A 24,339-nucleotide genomic window follows, 5' to 3' on the forward strand; every position below is an offset into this window, starting at 1 on the left:
CTGTTCAATTCTCTTTATCCAATTTTGCTTTTCGTCTCATTTCACTGCCAAAGTATTGTATATTTTCAAGTGTCTTTCTTTCTGTATTCTCTTTATCAGGCATATAGTCAGTCTGAAGTTTGTCCACAAAATTCCATTGTTTTATTTATGAATATTTTCATTCCAAACTATTCTAATTATATATATATATTGCCTTCCTTAACTACAAATAATAGTGTATTTATTTTGTTATTCCAGGAAGTTTTTATACCTTGGTTATCTAAGGTGTTCCACTGTATTAATATAAAAAGTGGTGAATACAGAGGGCATCTGTCCTACGGATTGTATATAGATTCCTTAATTAATGTACTATATATTTTGTAGCATTTAAATTATTAAATAAACAGGATAAAAGAAAACTTTAATACCTATCTTCTTTCTGTTGATGTATTGCTTTTTTTTTTTATTATTACTAAATAATAGTTAATCCTGTCTTGATAAGTTTCTTATGTGTAAATTGTTTAGTAGCTTGTAGATTTTGTTTCTCTAGTTTAAGATTTCCCTCAAATTGGTTACAAAAATATAATTTTGCCTGCACTAAGTGATCAGTAGCTAGTCTTCTCCTGACTTGAACATATAAGAAAAGATTTGCAATAAAGTATATTATTGATTTTTGTCCTCTTGCATACTTTTATGTTTGTAGAATATTGTTTTCATTCCTGTTCTGGCATTAAGATCTCTAGCTTTAATTATATTGCCTGTTTTATGTGATAAATTAAATATTCCTTGTTACTATAAAAGTCATCATTTTCTTTTCCTTCTTTTGGGAAGTATACTCTACAAATGCAATATATGTATAATGAGTTATTTTACTTTAATTGATTTATGGATTCAAATCATTATACCAGCTTTTATGCTGGTATAATTAGATTATGTGCTATGCTTTTAATGTTCCGTGTAGCACATTTCAGGGGCTCACATTGGTGAGTACAGGCATGGCAAATCTCAGATATCCAATCTTACCTCCTACAAAATGTACACTGGTCTTCTATTTTTCTACTCCCCCCCCCCCCAAGTACTATTAGAGGACAGCTCTTTCCTCTATTTATCATCATGCTAAGTCTCAAAGAAATATTGTGAGTAGCATTAAACAATAATAATGAGCTTTTGGGTGCACTATCTTAAATGTGTGATTTAAAATTGCCCCAGTATCCCATAATGCACAAACTTTAAGTTAAGACAAGAATATCATTTCCTCTCCAACCAAGTTTATCTCTGTATCCCCATACTGTTAAAATATGGGAGATCACTCAGTTGCTTATATATATATATATATATTCCCAACTATTTTCACTTTATGACAGTAGTCATGTCATACAAAGTGAAAATAGATGGATACTCTTATCTTCACTGTAGAGCATTTCTTCCTATCATATATGGTTGATATGTATTCCTAATTGCATTTCTGTATCTTCTCATCCAGTACTAATCATTTGCCTGTTCTGGTAAACTGGTTTTCCCTTTAAGCATCTTTTGGTAGCCAGTATCTTTCCGTTTCAACTATTATAAATAAAAACATCAGGTGGTCCTATTAAGTGTGCATCCTTTAAATGTTTTTAAAAAAATAAATAAAAATTCATTTCTGCTGCCAGTATATGATATGTACCCTCACATTATGCTCTCCCATTCTGTTTAAGTGAACATACCACCTTACACATATTCTTGAATGATTCTGTTATTAATGCCATCTGTTCATGTTCACTGTCCTAATCTTTCTCAGAACTCTCCTCAAAAGTGAACACTGCTAGTTTTTGTTTACATTTAAACACTGTTCAGCAGGCATACCAGTTGTACTTTTTCTATTTCCAATCTTTGCTAAAAACTGAAATATTTTATTTATTCTCCAATGAGAAAGAAAACTTCAGCTGCAATGTTTCTGGTCTTTTTATTGCTGATTTTTACACAGAATCCTGAAGTCTTGCAACATCAGGTTTAATGCCACTTTCTTTTGTAATGAAATCCATATAGATGATGAATAAGAGTGGAGATAATGTGTCGTACTCCTGATTTAATATCAAACCGTTTTCCTGTATTTGGCATAAACTCAGCCTGTTCTTCTCCAACCTCTTTTCAAGTATGCTTACATAAATCTTACCTGGAACACTTGCGAGAATTTCTCTATATTTAGCTTTAATCCAATCATATAGAATTCAACCTGCATCCATCTGATTGAATTATGTAGGTTAGCCACTGCAAAACTTAAGCATTTTTGATGTGTACTCTTGAAAATTTTCTGTTACTGTTCTACCACAGTATCATAAACTTATAAGGATTCACTTTACTGGATGGTTTGAAACTAAAGCTATGAGGCCAAATAGAATAATCTGTTATATTGAATTTCATTTAGCATAAGCAGAGGTACTTTTTTGGGAGGGGATATATACAAATATGAGTTTAAATCTCATCCAAGTCGCAAAAATTAATCAAAATTTTCACTTGAAGCTGAGTTAACTGGCCACAAATCGTTCCCAAATGATGCAATGAGAAGTTTATATGTGGCAGTGTAAAACAAAACAGATGGAATAATTTAACTGTCATATTATGCAGATATCATTAGTATTAATAGGTATAAGGCAGGTATATTTGCAGGCAAAGGTTGGTTGATTGGTAGAGCCTCTGCTATTAATGGCTCAGTTAAGTGAGTTTGGGCACGGTTAGTAGTTGGAAGGGGACCAATCGTTCGATGCTGTCGGCACACTCTCCCTCGATGAGTCTTTGGACTCCCTGGAGGTATCAAAATAATAATAATAAGAAGAAGAATTTAGCATCATCTATAACTCTTGTTTTAAACATGATGAGGGTCAAGCTCATTAGTTTTACCCATTCCTTCATGATAGGTGGGCTCTCCACACTATCATCATCTAATATGACATTTTAATTCGAGAATTAAGAGTTATTACCAATGATATGATGTATTCAAGGAGAAAATACCCTCTTTGTGATGAGAAATCTCAGGATGGTCATAGTAGTATAAGCATTGAGGAGATGGAATCATCTGAGTCATAAAATAGTATATGGTGTAATTTTTGAAAATTAAAGTTTCAGTAGTTCTTAAGTGGGAGACCACTACCCTGTTTGTTTATTGGCTTGGAAAAGTTCCATATTTGGTCTCCAGATTATGTAAAAATAATTTTTTAATTTCAAATATATATATATGCACAAGGTGTGACAAGCAAATAGATACATAGGCAGTGCTACAGTCTTTCGACATGGTTGCCTCACAGTAATAATATGCAAATTAGCTTACTGAGTGTTCTAACAAAAATAGCATTTTACACATTAAAGGTATATATTTTATTCTGTTATACAGGAACATGAAACACTGCTTGAAAGGTGGAGAAATAAAAATATGGAAAATATACTGGAACTTCACAATAAAACGCCTGTCTGGAATGAAGGTATGTATGTGAAAATATAATCAAGTTTCAATAATGTGATTTTGTAGGAAATAATTTATATTATTTAAAGCATGTTGCAATACATATACAAGACAGAAAAAAAATAAATACTCAGTGTGTTGCTCTTTTGAAAGAGACTTGGAATTGAATCTATAATAATTATGACAAAATGGCTATTTCCGTAATTAAATAATACTGAGAAAAATGACACATTTCTGTTCATTTTTACACAGCATTCAGATTGTAAAAATTCCTTCATTCCTTGCAAAAAATATGCTCCTTTACTATACTTCCAGGGAATGTGCACTTCTCTACTTCAATCAAGGATTAACATATTGCACAATAGTATGTAATAGACATTCTAAAAATAGCTCTTTTTGTGAAGAATTGTGGTTAGCAAGAGAGTTTCAGAAAAAATCACGTCCTGGTCTCTTTGCAGCTGCTGACATTCCAGATTTTTACAGATGGCCTGTTTGAACAACCACCCCCTAGGGGAAGAAAATTATACACTAAATGACAAGGTACCCTGTCTTTCACCACCATTTAAGAATTCAAAAAATACTTTCTGATGTGCTACCAACTTTTGGAAGCACATCAGAAAAACAGAAGTTCTTTTTCTGAATGCCACTTTATAGAAAGAAAAAAAAATATTCAGTGTGATTAACTACATGACCATTATACAGGAAAATTAAATAGTCTGAATTAAAATGCAGTCAGTATACTCCAATATCCACTTAGGCTATAGAAACTCATCACTGATTCTGAAGTTCTACTTCAATGGATATCTAAAAGTTGCTGGTTGACAGTCACTTTGGATTGATTACATAAGCCAGGTCAATGGAACTGTCAGTTCTTGAGCACATTCCTTCAAAACCTTTTAGTTTAATCCCATTGCTTTATTGACATCCAGAGTATGCAGTAGTTGAAACACATACTCTTCTAAACTTACTACTCCAGAATGAAATAAAGTATTCATTGAACAACTTCACTATATCCCCACTTTTATCCAACAGAGTCATTCTTCTACAATCATTTCTCCTCCTACTGGCCACATAGCAAAAGAAATCCTTAGTATTCATATTCCAGTTTTGCCTTCCTAGTCACGCATGAAGAATATATACCATAACCTTTTTTTTACCTGCAGTTCCCATCCACGGAATTGTCCCAAGCTCTTATCACCTGCATGTCTATTCAACTGCGGATAGAGATGCCATTTTTCTCAGTTATAATTAGATCTTCTGATGCTATAACTAATTTAAAACTCTTGAACCTTGTGTTCCTTCTACTACATGCAGTTAAAATTTCCCATAAGCCATTCTTTTGTTAGGCCAAGCTCAACTACCTAAACATCTGCTCTTCGTCATCTATGCTTCCTAGCTTATAGCAACCCCCCCCCCATTAAATATTCTGTCTGCCTCCACTGTGAGAGGAGATAAGATATCATAAGCAGTACTTCACCACCATGTTTGTGCTTCCTATCCTGCTAGTATATCATCTTCTGTCAACCATGTCTCAGAGATCCCAAATCTTTGCACAGGCTGATGCTATCAGCATCACCAACTCCTTTATTCTGGTTATTCTTGCATTGTTTCTATACTTATCCCCTCCAGACTCCACTGTATTCAGCATTATCTCAGGTTTCCCACAAGAGGCTACCCCTGCTACCATCCACTCTGATAATTGTAGTTTACCTGTATTGACTTGTTCAGAGAACATTCTCTCCAGATTTGCTTTTTTACTTTTTGTCCTCAGAGCATCCCTCTTTCGACACATTCTAGCTATTATACATTGGTAACACGCTATCTTCCCTCTCTGTCTTCTTCCGTACAACTTGAAATATTGTTACCAACATTACAATGCCAAAGGAGTATTTGACTATCTTCTACACCATGGATTATCAAGTCTCCTATATCACATCTCTTCCTTACTCACCTGCATCCTTCACTCTCAACCCTTACATTCATTGTTTTTATAGAGAATTTAATTGACAGATTCTGATCATAACTGTTATCGAGTTATGCTGCAACCTTCATAAATAAAAGCATATCTGTTATTTTTCTACCAAGCCAAGTAAACACATTACCACATGTAGCTTGTCATAACGTTTTCATTTACTTTCTTCCAATAATAATAAACTGCATTATTTTTATTTACAGAAAGTCAGTCCTATGTGTTGAATTTCCATGGAAGGGTAACTCAAGCTTCAGTCAAGAACTTCCAAATAGTGCATGATAATGATGGTAAGTGATATACGAAAATTTCCATTATATATAAAAAAAAACTAAGTGTCAGTCTGCCTGATTCACTTATATACAGTTCTATCTTTCCTCTTTACCTTCAGAGAAATTTTAACTAGGATCATGTAGTCACATACTTCACAGTACGACTTATTGAATTCTCCAACCATGACCAATTATAGCTAGATTGTGCAGTGTTCAGATTAAGAGTTTTTCATAATGAGTCATGCTGCATTCCCATGCAGCATGACTCATTATGAAATATTCCGAAGGCCAAATACTGATTAAAGGATTTAAGCATGAAATTTGTAAAAAGAGAATACTGTGAAGGCAGCACAAGGAGTAGGGCAGGAAGGTGACTCGCTAAGAACTGCAAAACTATAGTACAAGCAGAAATCAGGCCAATAAAATCCCTGGACAGTTTCTCAGATATATGGCAAGTAGCAGAAAGAATGATATTAATGGAAACTGATGCAGAACACATCATTTAGGTATTCCATCCTTGTCAAGGTGGAATCATGAGAAACTGAAGTGTAGAGGATGGCTTAATTGTGAGATATTAAATAAACTGAACGAAATGGGATTGGATAACAGACTGCCTATCAGAAAGTTGAAAGACACCAGTGATGCAGTGCTGTTCAATTTGTATATTAATGATATTAGGATGGGTTTAACTGGGGAGAGCAAAGTAGATGTTATGACCATACAGAAAGACTTTTATAAATTGTATGAATGGATAACAGTATTGAACTGTTAGTTCAATGATGCAAAGTATATGCTTGTTGGGGAGACTAAAGGAGATGAGAGATCTCAGAGTGGTGGTAGACAAGGACCTGAAATTCAGTGGTTTTATGTGGATTATGGTGCACAGATTTGGTCATGAGATTTTGATGGTGACAAGGAAAGTTCCCAGAGAAGATTCACTAAGGTGTAATTTGTCATTGGAATGCGCAGATTGAAAGAATCTAAATTCCAAAGCCTCATCGTGGAAAACCCACTCAACATGTCTATCATAATGAGCTTTGAAGCAGTGGCGAATTCTCCATGCTTGAGAAAGAAGTAATATTTATTTGTTAATAAATGCTTGCATTTATAAGCATTCCATTTAGGCTTTTATTTTTGTAGACAGAAGATGTCTTAATGCAAAACTTATGTATCGAAGGCCAAAGCTTGCTCGGTTGTAGGAGCTTCCAACTCCTCGCTGCAGCACTGTGATTTCATGCGTGCGCATAGCCATATCTGCTCCCTTCACGTCGTCTTAAACATAAGGCCATATGCAGTCAAAGTAGTTCTAGCCAGCCTTTACAAGTGTGCATGTTGCTTGGGAAAATTAAGTTACAACCAACTTTTTATGATGATGTTATTGACCAGTTCATAAAGAAGAACCATAGCGTAGAATTTGTATTCAAGTAGCTAAATTGAAAAATAAATGTTCATAAATTTCTAAATATATAGTTTTAAATGGTCGGTAATTCATTATTCCACTAATCAGACTTCAATCACACCTCTCACTCCATGAATGATAACAAGAGCAAGCATGAATTTCAAGACCAGCAGTCGCCCCTGCATTCCACTAGCTAACACCCTTCTTAGCACAACTTCTAGAGATGGTCTCCCATTCTTCCCATCCACTATTTTTATAATTTCTTCTTTATTAATCTGATAGAATCCCATCTCCTCTTCATAACCAACACTCAAGAGTCCTGATTCTACTTAACTTTGCAAATCCCCAGTCAATCCACATGAAATATCATTAACAAACAAGTTAAACAGTAGGGGGCCCAAGAACAGAACCCTGAGGCACACCACTGGCCACTTTTCTAAGAAACAGCTCCATCATACACAACTTGCTGGTATCATTCAGGAAGCCAATCTCAAATCCATTCCTATTCTCTGTAGCTTGTATGACAATTATTCTATCAACTACTTTTGCAAAGTTCCAGAATATGACCCCCCCCCCTTTATCCAATACAAGCTCACTATCATAGAGAATCTTATATTCATCAACCAATTTTTCCAACGCTTTGACCACAACTGCAGATATACAGACAGTCTATAATTAAAAACTGCAAGACTCTCATTAAATAACCAGGACATGGCTAACTCTTTTGCACATTCTTTAAAAATACGTGTTGATACGTCATCCATTCCCACAGTCTTATGTTTCTCAGGTTAGACATTAATCTCCGATTCTTTCACCAGTATAATGTACACCAATGAAGTTTTCATTAAATAATTCCACTATATCGTTAGTTATGGTAGCAGACAAATTAACTTTGACCAGAAATCTCTCATATTCTATTTTTTAACCAAGTTAGTCAGATGTTGTGAGCACAGACACATTGAATCAGTTTAAGGAACTGTGTGTGTGATAGCATGTGCCTTCTAGAGGTCAGATGTTGTTAATAATGTAGAAGATTGGAGTAGCACTCATTTATCATCAAATTCCTGCCATGTACCCTCAAGGGGGTGTACAGGATATGATAGTACTACATGAAAAAATTACATCATTACTAACTTCCTATCTGCAATTTTCCTCCAAATCAGTCTGTTACTTGTCAAGACTCCAACATTATCAGATCTTATATTTCTATTGTCTAAGCAACTTTGTACCGTATCAATCCACCTATATCTTGGTCTTCCTCTGGGTCGTTTTGCTGCCAACCTGGCAGAGAACACTTGTTTTGCTAATCTTTCTTTGCCCATTCTGTTTAAGTAACCATACCATCTGAGATTAGCTCTGCTAACGCATTCCTGGATGCTGACAATGTCAAGTTCTTTCCTAATATCCTTGTTTTTAATATGATACTGGCATTGATGCCATCGGTTCACGCTATAATCTTTCTCAGGACTCTCATATCTGCGGTCTCTGGTTAAGTGTTTTACTTCTGATCCATAAGTTAAAACTGGTTTGAACACTGTCTTGTATACATCTAATTTCTCTCTTATTCCATATGAATTTATTCAATTGACTTCCCACCATACCAGCTTTGCTAATTCTGTTGTCTATTTCTATATTTAATTTACCATCCTCACTAAAAATCGTGCCTAAGTAGCTGAAATGTTTTACTTGTTCCACAGGTTCTCCATTTTCAATGATTCTGCCTATTTTCGTACCATATCTATTAAAAGAGTTATTCAATTTAGTCAGAGAAACTTGCAGACTTATTTAGAAGTACAACATCATCCGCATAAAGCAAAGAGCTGACATTAACATCTCCACTTTTGATATCAGGTTTAATACCACTTTCTTTCATAATGAATAACAGAGGGGATAATGTACATCCTTGTCTCACACCAGATTTAACATTAAACCATCTTCCTGTACTTCCTTCAATTCTAACTGCTGACTTACAACTCAAATAAAGACTAAGTATTGCTTGATATAATGCCCCATTGACACCATATAACTGCAGCGTATTGAATAGCTTCTCTCTCTCTTCGCACCTTGTCATATGCCTTTTCCAAATCGACAAAACTTAAATACAGATCTTTGTTATATTCCCATGATTTCTCGACTATTTGTCGTAAAGTGAAGATCTGATCCTGACAGCCTCTATTTGGCCTGAATCCAGCTTTTCTTCCATTTCTCAAGTATACTTGCATAGATCTTGCCAGGAACACTCAGTAGGGAAATACCTCTGTAATTCTCACATTCAGTTTTATTTCCCTTTTTATACATGGGTACTATGAGAGCTCTACTCCAATCATCGGGAATTCGTCCCTCTGTCCAGGCTTTCTGAACTATGCAGTGCAGCCACTGTAAGACTTTTATACCACCATACTTCAGCATTTCTGGTCGAATATCATCTACTCCTGCTGCCTTTCCACATTTCAAGCATGGATATGTATTCCTGACTGCATGCCTGGTCAGTGTTTTTTACCACTGCATTGTCATCACTGCTTGTTTCATTTAGCAGTTTTTCAAAGTAATTACTCCATACTTCAAGGATATCTTTTTCTCCTGTTTTCATGTCACCTTTATCATCTCTAACTCCTTTTACAGCACTGTTTCCTCCATTCCTAAGCTTCTTCAACAACCTCCAAAATATTTTGCCACCTTCTTGATATTTATTTTCTATATTCTTGCCAAAGTCCTCCCATGACTTTTGTTTAGCTAGTTTTACACAGTGTTTTGCATTTGTCTCTATATTCTCTAAGAGCACAAGCTGACTTATTTGACAGGAACTTTTGATATGCTTTTTTCTTTTCCTTCACTGCCTCTTTAACTTCCTGTGTCCACCAGGGAGTTCTGATTTTTTTATCCTTGCAGACAACCTCACCACATGCCTCTCTGGCAGAATCAATCAATGTCTTCTTCAGAGTTTGCCACTGAATCTCCAAGGTTTGATTCCTGTTCTCAAACTCTTTATTGAAAAAAAAATGAATCTTTCTGTATTTTAGTCTACAGTTCACATCTGAGAGCTGTTCAACTTTTATTCGCTTTAAAACTTTCTTACATGTTATTCTTTTCAATATGAAATTCAATTTTATAGTGATCACTTCCAATTTCAAATCCTCTGTACACTCTGGTGTCCTGCACCAGAGAGAAAACATCACTATTGACAATAACATAGTCAATGAGACTTTTCTTATTCCTAGCCTCTTCTCTCCGTGTGAATTTGTGCACATTTTTATGTTGGAACATGGTGTTAGTAATAACCAGTCAATGTCCTGAGCAGAAATCCAACATATATTTGCCATTACTATTGCTTTGCTCTTTTCTCCAAATTTTCCCAAAATATTTTTGTATGTCTCACAATCATTTCCTACTCTGCTATTTAGATCCCCAACAAGGACCAACTTTTCCTTTTTCTTTGTGTCAGTTGCTTTTTCTAAAAATTTATTTATCACTAGGTTAGACTATAATAGATTTAGTTTAATCCTTTATCCCAGTGAGAGCAAACAAAGTTTGCGCCTGAAAATATCTTCAGGACTAAATATAGTGTTGTACTATCTTATCCAGTAAGTAGTGCAACACCACGAGTTGCCTTGGTGTTGCACTACTTACTGGATAAGATAGTACAACACTATATTTAGTCCTGAAGATATTTTCAGGCGCAAACTTTGTTTGCTCTCACTGGGATAAAGGATTAAACTAAATCTATTATATGCTTTTTCTAAAGCCTCAAAATATTCCTCCACTTCTACCTTAATAGAACCTTCTGTGGGACCATAATTACAAATAAGTCTCATTATCCAGGTCCCCATTCTCATATTTGCCCACATTACTCTATTTGAGACTGACTGCCATTCAAGAAGATTAGCCTCATATTTTGTGTTGAATACTATGGCTACTCCTTCTTTTCCTTGATTGTCATTGCCTGAATATAACATTTTGTATTTATTGCTCAGAAAGATCTCACCAGTTTTGGTCTTTTTTGTTTCAGTCACCCTTATTATGTCGATCTAGTACTTATCTAATTCCTCAAGCTAGCTCCATTTCTTTGCCATTCAGGCTTCTTACGTTGATAGTACCGATCTTTAACTCTGGTGATGTTGAGTTGGGGTTTGTTTTCAGATTTGTTCCAGTAGCTGACTTTTCGCTGTTCACCCTGGTGACGCCCCAGCTGGCATGAAATTTTGTCATGTTGTACTATCATTTTTTTATTTTGGTTTAACCAATAAGAATACAATTTGGTCGGCTAAATCCCAAATTGCCAGCCCATCCTCATTCATTCAGTATCAAAGTAGATACCCAACAGGGTGCACCATGAGAAGGTGAGGATTGGACATTAGGTCAGAAGCCCTGGTCGGTTCTCCGCATTCCTTTAAAGGCTATGTGGAGGTCTCCTCTCAGTTATACAGCTTTGACCCTTAAGCACCCCGCACTCATTTATATATAAAAAGTGAAATAAAACTGAATAACAATTATAGAGGAATTTCTCTTGTGAGTATTCCTGGTAAGATTTATGCAAGCATACTTGGAGAAGAACAAACTGAGTTCATTCCATATAACAGGATTCTTGATTTAAGTTTCATAGATCTGGGAAAGGCACCAAAAGAATAAACTACAAGTATATGGTGTGAGACAAGAGGATGGACATACTGTTATTTCCATCTATATATAGAAATCAATAAGCCATCAAAATTGAAAGATGCAAATCTCAGCACAATTTTTAATGAAGATGGCAAATTAAATATATGGAAATAGACAAAAGAATTAGCAAACACTAATATAATAGGAAATCAACTTAGTATAATTTAATGGAATAATAGAGAAACAGTTAAAACACTAGACTAGCTGTGTACAGGACAGTTGTTTAAATCAATTTTACCTTATGGATATCTGAGCTGGATTAGAAATAAAACACTTGATAAGAAGGTGTGTACAGATGGCAGAATCATATTAGGAAGGAGCTTGACTTTGTTAGTGAACAGAGATAATATGTCACTTATCAGGAGCAAAATATAAGATCTAACAGATTAATTTGGAGGGAAACTGCAATAGAAACTTAGTAAACTTTTCATATCTTAATATTCTGTACATAGCATGATCCCCCTATAATTATGAAGTCTTAAGCATTTCCTTCTCTAATCCCAATGCATGTCTTATCTTACTTGTACTTACTACCACCAACTTTTCCTACAGTTCCTTTGATGTATTTTTTCATATAACCTATGTTTTTTTTATATCATTTCTTCATTACAACCATCCAGAAATAATTGTTTTCTTCTTTTTTTTTCCAGTGGATTATATTGTCATGCAATTTGGTAGAGTCGCTGATGATATTTTTACAATGGACTACAGCTATCCAATGTGTGCCCTTCAAGCCTTTTCAGTTGCACTTTCTAGTTTTGATAGTAAACTTGCCTGTGAATAGACCTCACATTTTTTATGTTGCCTACTGTGATATTGTTTGATACCAGCTGCATCAGCTGGGATTGCTGATGTTGTAAAAGGATAAATTGACATTCAAGATATTGCTGTTTCTTTGTAATTCAACTGGACAAAGAAAAATTGTTTATATTCCTAATTTTTACCCTTGTATTATAATCCAACTTGTTATTCTAATAGTTAAGGAAATCTAGAACTTGTTATGACCAAGCCAGAGCGTAATGTATTTAAGTTTCCTGAGTAAAATGTGAATTGTTTTATAAATTGAGTATATGTGATATACTTGTGTTTTAGAAACCTTAACATTTATTTTGTTTTTTGAGGAATTAAATAACACAGGAGCAAAATTATTCAGACAAATCAAATTCTAAACCTCTATGGAATAAAAGAACGTGAACAATGAATTGGATTATTTCAAGCAGCCACCAGAAAAAGGGCAGGATGAATATATTTGACACAGATCTGAGGAGGTTTAGACATTTCACTTCCTGATGTCAGTTAATTTTATCAACTAACTAATCTGAACAGGTAAAAAAAAAAGTATATATATGCTCTCAAATTTATGTCATTCAGCAAAGCTCTTAAGTCCTTTAGATGCAATGAGAAGTATTAGTGTGCAGAGCGGATTCCAATAAAGATATTGTTTTCCCTTCTGTGGGAAAAGTAATAACATGAATAGTCAGAGAGAGAGAGAGAAAAAAAAAACTGCTCCAGTTGCCAAAACAGGAAATTTCTGGTAGATCGTGTTATGAAAGAAAATTCCCTGATTTATTCCAAAATAGGTTTGTAAGTATATAACCTAGAGATATCTCTATTTCCATGCTGAAACTGCATACATTTCATTCGCAACTCCCCATTACAATTTCTTAGGTGGGAATTTTTCTTTTTATTGTATGTCTGTAGAAGGTGCGAGATAATCAGTGGCAATCAAGTACTAGCCAATGTTTTTAAACTATATGTATATTAGATAGATACAGAAAACTGCATATTTTAATGAAATCTGAAATTTCAAGATTTATGTTTGTATACCAGTCCCACAGGTGTGTTTTTGAAGTATATGGAATTTTTCCTGATATTCCATTTAGTCTGCTTTATGGATTCCTATAAAATGGAACACATACTTTTCCAGTAGATGAAAATTTGTTAGACGCCCTTGTATTATAAGATACATAAACATTTTGTAGACTTGCTTTCATCACGTTATGTGTCATTGAATTGCAAAACATTTTATTGTTGTATCTACAACATCCTAAGTATATATATATATTTAATACCATGCTGCAGAAATATCAAGATGAGAATATTATCACCTATCCATAAATACTGTTATATAAACTATCTGAGCTTGTAGTGCAAAAAAAAAACAGTTCAAAATGTTAACTTGTAGGGATCACATTATCTAGTTTAAAATTAGCTTTCTGATGTTATAAGCTTACATCAGAAAGCTTATTTTAGGTAATTTCTTTCAAAATAACATTTGAGTTAGACTACTACACTTTTGCATAAGCACAGTAGAATCCAGTTAATTGGGGACAAGAGATACAGTACTCAAGATTATCTCTCTCTCTGAGGTAAATATTTAAGCATTCCTTGTGCCAACAAACTTTAATCCAATAAGCTTTAGTTGGGTTAAAGGAATTGCACCAAACCACAGCTCATAACTGACTCACTCCTGAGGTGATATAGCACATTACCTTCTAAGAAAGACAGTTTCTAATTAGCATTAGTGGAGGATACTTATGTCATCTTTCACGTTGAGCCAAAGCCTAATCAAAAAAGTTTTGACATTTTTTAGTGCTCTGTTTTTTTGACAATTTTCTTTTTAATTTTGGCCAGAGATAACTCGCATACTGAAATCTACAACTGCAAGATAAACTGTGAGAAGGATGGACATCCCAAAAACAGAAGCATGACGGTTGTGGACACCCTAAAACAGTGGTTCTCCATTATAATTGGATGAGGAGAGTGTGTGTGTGTCAGTGGTCCAATGTTAAAAGAGAATTGGGACATGATGATATTAAAGCACACCTATAGGTCTCTGTTGATAATGAGGAAAATTTAAATAAGTGAAATGTTAGTTAAAAAGAAACTATTAACATAATTGGGTCAAAATGTTCTAGTCCTGATGTGTCCGAATTAATGGAAATCTAGTGTATATACTTTTTAGGTGATGCATATAATATGCTGATTTTAAATGAAACAAATATTCCCCATCGAGCGTGTATCTAAGACAAGTAAGGCTCTAAAATGAGTTGGTATAATTACCAGTAAGACATTTGGATATGAAATTTTAAATTGATGTATATTATAGGCCTGAAAATGTGGAGCGATGACAGATGTTCAACATTTTTAGCATATCATTTCCTGATCCAGGAAGGAAGATATGATCTCGGTAGGGCAAGAAAATTGAATTTGTTTCTGAAAGAGCTTGTTACAGGAAAACATGCAGAGTAATTACAGCATTAGAGGTATCATATTCTACTTCCTGGCCATAGAAGTGACTATGCTTTACTCAACTGAGTGACAGCCACAATATAAAAGGTAAATGTGTGGAACATGATGGAAAAAAAAGACCTGTACTGTTTTGAGGGTAATTTCCAGAAATATTTGACAGTAGCAATATCTGAGTGATCAAATTATTGACTCCCACTCCAAATTAATTGGTTACCTGAGTTATAGTGAATCAACTACAAAACTGACACATTTCTTAAAGAAATATGAACAGTAGTTTAGGAATGGCAGTCAAAGTATTTCCTACTGATGAGAATGAGTCAGATGCTCATGTTTTTGCAGTTACCTATTACAGCAGGGTTAATTTAATGACATGTTGATATCAGACAACCCAAGTTATGTGCCACTTTCTGATAATGATACTGGAGAACACATCGCCTATTTGAATAAGGTCGTCAGTTCATTGTTACTAAGTATGAGTGGGACACTGGCAGATAGCAATAATAGGCCCACTGACATCTAAGGTAGAGTTTCAGTTTCTAAATTATCATCTGCAGAAGAGCCTGCTAGGAGGAGGGATGACATGATAAAGTTGATGGGGGAAACGGTTTATAACAAATTGATATAAAAGAGGCCATTAAACTTTTAAACTCCTGTCAGAAGGGTAGGTACAGTATACCTCTATTTTAGAGAAGATCCCCACTCTTAGAAACACAGGAAACTGCCTGCCCACACAGAGAAATGGCTCTCTAGTGATGACATCATGACAGCCTCGAGGAGTCAGTAAACTCCAGAAAAACCACATCCACCAATGACAAGTTGCCAGAGTGGTCTCCTTTAGGCTATAGAGCATGCTCAACAGTTGTTAGGTTACAGTAGCTAGTTAATTTACCTATATATGTTACAGCAGAGATTCATGTGCTTGGCCAAAAAAAAAATCAGATAAAGGTGAGCGTTTCAGTGGCCAAATCCTTGGCAGCCCTAACATGGCATTAGTGAGGTACCAGACTCCATTGCTACAACATATGGCTGATGATATTGAGGCCAAGTCACGCTTCATGGCATATTGAGAACTGAATGCCTCCTAGTCAGAATCTTGTCTAGCCACTGAAATGATACTGTTCATGCCTCACACATTAAAAGATAGCACTAGCCAAAGTTGCTTTTGTATTGTTACAGTGCGATCGCTGTGTCGGCAAGGCCAATATAACGGGAGCATTAAGTGGCCATCGAGACTATGCAGCTGCTGCTTCTTACACTGCACTATTCAGATTTTATGTGTAAATGCCAAATCATCTACTGATGACCTAAGTACTGGACTGGGTGCCATGTTATGATTTATTGAGACTCATCCTCTGATTGATTTTGCAAGTACAAATAGTAAATTAAATCAGTTCAAGATGCAATTTAATGAGGGCCATCACTATCAAAATCATGTAACTCCCTGAATGATTATTTAAAATGATTTTAACATATACAAAAAAAGGCAGTGTTCCATATACACTCGGGTCTCTTTTTATGCAGTGCATGCCCACAGATACGAGACATTTCTCGACACTTCTGCGCATGTCAACAGAAGGAGAATCCAGCGTTTTGCAAACTTTTCCTAACGAAACACTTCACAAATTCCAAAATTTTCATGGAACACTTGGTTATTTTGTAATGTATTAATTAATTGTTAATTTAGCTGATTTTTTATTATTAATGAATAATTGATCATTAATTAAATTTGGCCAATGGAAGGGGGGGAGAAAGAAGTAATTTTTACTATAAGACCAATTAAAAAGAATGAGGTCGCAATAAGAAAATCTGTTATTTCTGGCACAAAACTAAGTGCCAAATTATCATCGTACTCAAGAGATGCTTTATTAGAAAACACGGAATGAGCCCTCGTAATTTGGATTAAAGAATTCCTATAAGTGGTTATTTAATTAAGCAAAAAGCTCTTCGGTTTTATTAACAGATAAAGTAATCGGAGCCGTCTACTTCCGCTTCCCAGGCTGATAAAGAATTTTTGGCTATCAAAGGATGGTAAACCAGGTTTTTAAAAAGGAATGCACTTCATAAAGTGAAGATTACAGGTGAGGTTGCAGCAGCCAAAAAAATTTAAGAGAAGTTAGTGGATATTCTCCCGATCAAGTGTTTAACGCTGATGAAACAGGATTGCTTTGGAAGAAAATGCCTAGTCTAACTTACATCGCAAAGTCTGAGAAAAAAAAGCAAACAAAGATCGAGTAACGTTGTTATTTTGTAGCAATGCATCAGGAGATCGAATGTTGAAACCCCTCCTAAGACGTGCTTTAAAAGGCAAAGATCTAAAACAGCTACCAGTACATTGGATGGCTAATACAAAGGCCTGGGTGACAATTGCTGTATTTACTGAATGGTTCAATAGTTGCTTTGTACCAGAAGTGGAAACATACATGAAGCAAAAAAGCTCTCGATTTTAAAGTTTTATTAATTTTTGACAATGCACCAAGTCTTCTGCATTTAGAACATCCAAATGTGCAGGTAGTGCTTTTTCGACCCAATACAACAAGCATTATTCAGCCATTAGATCAAGGCATAATTACTACTTTTAAAAAATATTACGTTGAGCACACTTTTCAATTTATATTGGATAAACTAGAAAATGAATCATTAACAGTAACTGACGTTTGGAAAAAATTTTCTATTTTGGACTGCTTAAATCATGTTGCATCTGCTATCGCTGAAATAAGACCACAAACTTTAAATGCTTGCTGGAAAGCAGCTTGGCCTGGGTGTATTGCAAACATCTTACATTATCAGCTGAAATCATTACATTGGCACATGAAATTGGTGGAGAAGGTTTTGATACATTTAGCCAGAACAATATAGACGAATTGCTTGTGGCGATGTTATTATTGGATATCGATTAACTTGAGATATCGTCGAAGATCCAGAAAACGATTGTGAAGTGGAAGAAAAACCTTTCCTCCTCACTGCAAATATAATTTGAGAAGGTCTTGAACTGTGCAATAAATTGGAAAATCATTTTCTTGTTAATTACACAAATTCTGAATGAGCCTTTAAATTCCAACGTGAACTGAATGTCTGGATATCGCGAGCTGTATAAAAAATTAGTGAAATCACCATCGCAAAGTTTAATCACTGATTATTTCAGAAAAAAAAAATCAGCACAGAACGAGGGTGAAGCTAATTCTGCTTGTGAAGAACCATTGCCGTTACCATACAGATCTGATGCGCTGACTATCTCTTCTGGTGATGAAAGTGATTTTGCACCAGTTCGCAAATGTTGCTGGATATTGTCTAATAGCAATGAATTCTGATGACAAAATGTCACTTTTCAATAAACTTAAATGAATAAAGCTTTAAAACAAACTTAGGCATTCTTATTTTCCTGAATTTTCATAAACTTTTTTATGCGATTTTAGAAAATTATGGAACTTATCCCTGATTTTTCAACGTAAGTTAGGCCTTTTTTCTGCGGAACGTACCTACCGCATAAAAAGAGACCCAATTGTATCATGTATTTTATTAAATACTTTTAATGGAGAAAAAAATTATGCAATGAGGTAGGGCAATCCAATACGCTATTCTTTGAGATAAAGTAAAGGACTCTTAAAGAAAATTACCCTATTCCAGATTTTTATTGGTATTATATATTTGGCAAACTTTCCAAATTATTGAATAATTATACAGTGATCTGTTGACTACAAATGAACTTTTCCTCTCTCAAAGTGAAATATAGAGGATTTAGTTGACATATATCTACAATATGTTTGTAAATATATGTCAACTATGTTCTTTATTTTGAAAAATAACACACATCGGCTGCTTACATTATACTAAACAACAACTGACTAATGAATTCAGCCCTATACCCCCCCTCCAAAAAAAAATCATTATAACCAAAGTAGATAACAGAAATGGTACTGTCACTATGAATCAAACAAAAGTAAAAAAACAGTCTTAAAGACTCCTGCCACATACCACATTAGAGATCAGGATTTGACATCTGAAAAAAAAAAAGAAAAGTTACATCTTGGCTTAAAGAATCCAGTTTTTTGGCATAACCAAAAAACTTACATCTGAAGTTAGTTTGACACGAGGTTTAAGGAATCCGAAGAATTCATAAAACAAATGTCCCCATCCAAAAGCATAGACAAACTGCCAGCATAATCATCCTGAAAGATTCAGACATTATGTTATAGTCAGCTTCGATATTTCTTCTTTGTTCATATTCAAATTCATTATTTTTTATGGAAAGGAATATATATAAGTAACTAGATGGGACTGCAATGGGTTCCCTTCCTAAATACTATATATGGAATATGTAGAAAATTAGTACTCATCACAATTACACATAAACCTTCAATTTGGCTGTGCACATGATGTGCTTGCTATTTCGGATGTAGCCTAGAAAGAATCTTGAGGATCATTCTATGTACAGGAAGAAAATCATGGGAACAAAAATACAAAACTCTGTGGCTGTTCGACATTGGCGGAGAAATTTGAAAAACGGAAACTGCCAACTTAACTAAGGTTCTGAAGGTAGACCATAAAATCGTAGCGTAGTTGGGAACATCGTTAGTCAGATCGTCCACAAGAGTTTTTCCATTTTCGTAGCTTGTGACATGAGGAGGAATCCACACTGGTGGGTGTCCAGGTAATGGAAAATTGGTGTGCGAATGGCTTCATTATTTTCGAGAGAACCGAGGGCATTGGAAGGATAATTTGATGGCCGAGTTTTTCTCGTTTTTTTTGGGGGGGGGGGGAAGTGATGAGAGTGGGTATAGATTTTTGTTTCCATGCTGTCGGATAGACAGTAGCATGTAACTCACTCAGTTAAAGTTGAAAAGCCTAATAAAATGCTTCACGCGATTTTATGGAGTTCAAGCATGTATTTCCAGCTAAAGTCAGGCGCTATTTTTATTTTAAATGGCATTTGTAATAAGAGATGTTGTTCTTGAACCACTGCTGTTTAATCTGTTCATTAACGATATAGGAAAGGATTTGAGAGGAAGTGTTCACTTGTTTGCTGATGATGCAAAGTTGGGTAGAGCAATTGTGAGTGCACAGGATGTCAAAATTTTACAGGATAGTTTGGAGGACTGGGCTAGGAAAAATGGATGTCAATTTAATGTGACAAAATGTAAGGCTATGCATTTTGGGGTGAAAAGATTAGCAGCGGTATACCACATTGGTGGAACTGTACTCCAAGAGATTGATGAGGCCAGGGACTTGGGAGTGTTGGTGGATAGCAAGATGAAGTTTAGGGGGCACATTGCAAAAGTAGCTAAATCAGCTCATCAACTCACTTGGTTGTTGTAAAATACCTTGACGAGCAGAAACAAGCAAGTTATTGTACCTCTGTACCGAGCCTTGATAAGACCTCATCTCGACCACTGTGCCCAGATTTGGTCACCTCGGTTCCTTCTTGATGGGGAGGAGGTGGAGAGGATCCAGAGGTGAGTGACTAAGATGATAACAGGTTGAAGATTTGTGGGTTGCAGAAACTAGTTGATAGGCGGAGGAGTGTAGATATGATTGAGACATTCAAATTGCTAAAGGGATTCTATAGGATTAATTCAGAGGATATTTTTGAGATCAGGACTGGTGGTGGGAGAACTAGGGGACACCTATGGAAGCTGGGCAAGAGTGTGGTTAGCAGGGGTGTTAGAGCTGGGTTCTTTACTTTTAGAGAGGTAAAGGAGTGGAATAAGCTGCCAGAGTCTGTTGTGGGTGCTATGACGGTGAACGAGTTCAAGGCAAGGTATGATAGATACTGTGAGAATGTAATCGCATAGTTGTGTGAACATGATGTTTAGGACCTCCCTCGATGAGTCTAAGGACTCCTGGAGTCGCCCGAAATAATAACAATAATGAAATAGTACACTAGCCCGAAATCCATAAGCACGTCGCCAGATCAGATGACGCTCTGAGGCAGACAATTAAATATCGCCCCTGATGGATTATCAGACAAAAATATAAGAAAATCTTCAATTGCTATTTTCTTTTTATTACAAAAGAAACATTAATGCAAAACGATTACATAATAACATTAATTAAATGTTTGCTCTACGGGAATATCGCACAATTAAACTGTATGTAACCTCTTCTAAATTTAAATTATAAGCTCTGTCTGCCTCTATCAATATAGTTGCTACACTAACCAATCTTTCTTGGGTCATTGCTGTTCGCAATTAATTTTTAATTAGTTTAAGCTTGGAAAAACTTCTTTCCGCATTTGATACGCTAACAGCAATTGTTAGCGTAGCGACGACGCCTGTCGCAATATGCTGAACGAGCGCCCTTATTAAGCCACATCGCCTCTATGCTACACCATTTTTCTAAACTGGAAAAGAGCACGCTTTATTCCGTAGTTCACGCGAACCGTTATAATAATTAGAATTACACAAGAAACCAGAGCTATAAAAATAATTATGTTGTGTGCTAACATAATTCTTAATACTCAGATCCAAATTAGCCTGCACGTTTCACAGTATTTATTACTTAAGCTGGTTCAGGCTGGCAATCAAACATTTTTGACTTCTGCTAAATATAATGTGGCGGAAATTACTCTGTAAAAATAATAAAACTTCCGCTTTATCCCATAGGATATATAAAGAAACTTCTTTTTTTGTATTAATCCCGCATGAAAATTTTAAGTAATACATTTACAAAAATTGTGATATTTCGAAGCAATCCGACATTTCTGCTTAGAATTATTAGTTTTACAGGGTCCAACCATGTTCTGAAATTGAAGAACACACTGCACATAGACAGGGCACTCCTTTCAAGCCTAAGTTCCAGCCGTCTGTGACAGTATCAGATATGATTCTAACCGAATTTCGACAGTTAGTGGATGTTTCAAAGATTACAAACAACGTTTTCTTCCTCTTTTTAAACACTTCTTAAATATATAAGATATTTTAAAGAAGCAAACAGCATGGTAATAATTCAATTGCCTAGAAAGTGATGCCAAATATTTTTCCATCCTCACATTTAGTTCTGCTTACGAAAGGCAGTGTCAGTGGCGCACTCAGGATTTAACCTTTGGGGGGGGGGGAGGCGAGTTGAGTAGACGTTTTGCGAATACACACTACACATCGCATACGACCTATAATTGAGCATCTGCAGTGATCGCTAATTCATAAGTAGCATACAACATAAATAAAAAAAATGAATTTTAATTAGGAAAAGATTTTTGGAAATTTTTCTAGTGTTTTTTCCTTTTCTTTGGGGGGTGCCCGGGCCCCTTGCCCCCCCCCCCCCTCTGGGTGCGCCACTGGGCAGTGTACATTATAATTCTATATATTTCAGACAGTCTGATAGCCATCATTAAATTAACTTCTGTAACAATCATTTCGCACTACATAAAAAAAAAATGCACCTAACGTTATCCCCAAAGTGGATATTTTCTCTAGTTCCTTCCCACACCTCTTTCATGCCTCGACAAATGAATAAATTCCGTTTTCTTTCTATTATCGTTTAGAAACTTGAGTTTGTAGACGCGATGCAGGCATGGTTCTTTGAGTATATTTGCCATTTATACACTGCTCAAGTGGAGCGTACTTCATATAAGTCAGGTGACGGTTGCTGCAGCTCATATATCTCAAGCTGCACATCTGTAGATAATTTGAATTTGTTTAACAACCGGCTAGTTTATTTGCTGAATTTTCAGCATAAAAAATTCGAATAATTATGATAAATATCCAGTTTCTTTGTCTACCCACGGTTATCATTATTGTGCTTATGCTGCGTCTATCAAAAGGTACGTTAAGAATTAACTACATTGGAAACAGAAGGATATTTAATAATTACCTGATTTCACATGCGCAACAGGGCAAACAAGATCTTATTTGGCGAATGTTTTGGTCAATATTTCCCTTACATGAAAAATACGTAAAGATGAATCGATACTAGTTGAGGTTAATTTGTATTAAAATGTTTCTTTTCAGTTTTATTTGTTAACTGTGACGAACATGTATCGTACATTCTACGTCATCCTTAAATATCAACCCCACCCCCTCCCTCTGTTTTCACTCTCTCTCGTTTCAATCGATGCTAATTCCACCAGTAAAATCAATTTTATATGCATCGCATTCTAGGCTTAGTTGTTAAGCGAAGATGAAGGATTAATCTCCTAACATATTTTGCAGCGGATAAGCAAAAACTAAACTTGTATTTCTTTCACACAACACTGAGAAGAAACGCTTTAATTATCGAACTGACAATCGAATCATCATCAATATAAATCTCTCTCTCATATTTGTGAAAACAAATATCAAAATTAATGTGAGAATTATCCAAGCCCACAATCGTTTTGATCTGCTTCATGATCATAGTTCAAACGTTCTTCCTCGAATTTCAGCTATACGTGTGAAAGATTTAAAGCATTTTTAAATGTTTCTCGTATCAGTGAATGCATTTCGACATTTTTGATTCATCCGTCAGCGCGAGAATTTCTAGATCATCGCTTAGTGAAGCTCATGGGCAGTGATGGTTTTCGAACACTGTACTTTTCAAAAATGGATTTGCGCCACATACCAATATTCCGATCTATACAACAGAATTTATGCACGAGCTCAAGAGAAAAATAGTGTTACTACCTCACTTTTTAATATGAGAAGCTGCAACACACGAATGGCCATTTAACGACTTCATCAAGAAAGAGTTTTTGCCGGAAGGGTTTCAAATAGCAGACATTTTATTCTTTTTTTTTTTTCCCCTATGTTAAACTGGGAGCACCACCCCTACAAAGTGAAACTCGTGAAGAGAGGTTTGAGTTCCCAGCGTTATTTTATAAATGTTAAAAAAAAAAAAAACTAGTATGCTATTTTTTGCATTTGAAGGTTTAATAGAATTAAATTAAGCACCTTTATTTCTGTTCAGAAATAAACCAAAGAAAGGTTCTTTGGTTTATTTCTGAACAGAAGTGAGGTATCAATACCTCACCTGTTTCCTAGAATTATTATTATTTTTTTTTTAATATGGCTCTCGCCAAAGATCTGTGAACCTAAAGCACATTCATAATAATAATGGTTTACTAGTATTTTTCTAGAAACACGATGAAAGCTAGATGTGAGTTTTTTTTTTTAATAACTTGGTTACTTCGGTCGAATATTCAAAACAAACACTTTTGTTCTGGATATATATTTTTATTCTCATCTTGGAAAGAATAAATACTTTACAGAACCATTCTCCAATACAGTATATGCTTTCTGCAATTTGACAAATACACTCCTCGTAAATTCTTAGCTAACTAGAGATTCTCCGTGCCATGAAGGCGTGTCTCGCATTTACAACGGAAAATGCGAAGTGCATGCTCTTTCTTGGCAAAAATCAAAACGAGTTTTTTTTTTTAAATATATATTAACAGCGATTTGCT

General features: G+C 35.2%; 2 protein-coding genes across 6 annotated transcripts in view; one reads left to right on the top strand and one right to left on the bottom strand.

The window, feature by feature from the left end:
* Positions 1-12,780, top strand: part of LOC150102784 (protein king tubby 1-like) — a 393,182-nt gene extending 380,402 nt beyond the window's left edge. For all 4 annotated transcript variants that reach the window (XM_090398898.1, XM_090398894.1, XM_090398895.1 and 1 more), the window contains 3 exons: positions 3,350-3,437; positions 5,594-5,677; positions 12,365-12,780. In XM_090398898.1, the coding sequence (XP_090255024.1) occupies positions 3,350-3,437; positions 5,594-5,677; positions 12,365-12,498 (306 nt within the window). In that variant the 3' untranslated portion in view covers positions 12,499-12,780. The remainder of the gene's footprint in view (positions 1-3,349; positions 3,438-5,593; positions 5,678-12,364) is intronic.
* Positions 1-24,339, bottom strand: part of LOC150102783 (tubby-related protein 3-like) — a 514,140-nt gene that overhangs the window by 471,559 nt on the left and 18,242 nt on the right. The window lies entirely within an intron of this gene.

Source organism: Typopeltis vanoorti, chromosome 10, assembly GCF_054136105.1.
Source record: "Typopeltis vanoorti isolate ZY-2024b chromosome 10, IOZ_Tvanoo_1.0, whole genome shotgun sequence".
NCBI lineage: Eukaryota > Metazoa > Arthropoda > Arachnida > Uropygi > Thelyphonidae > Typopeltis > Typopeltis vanoorti.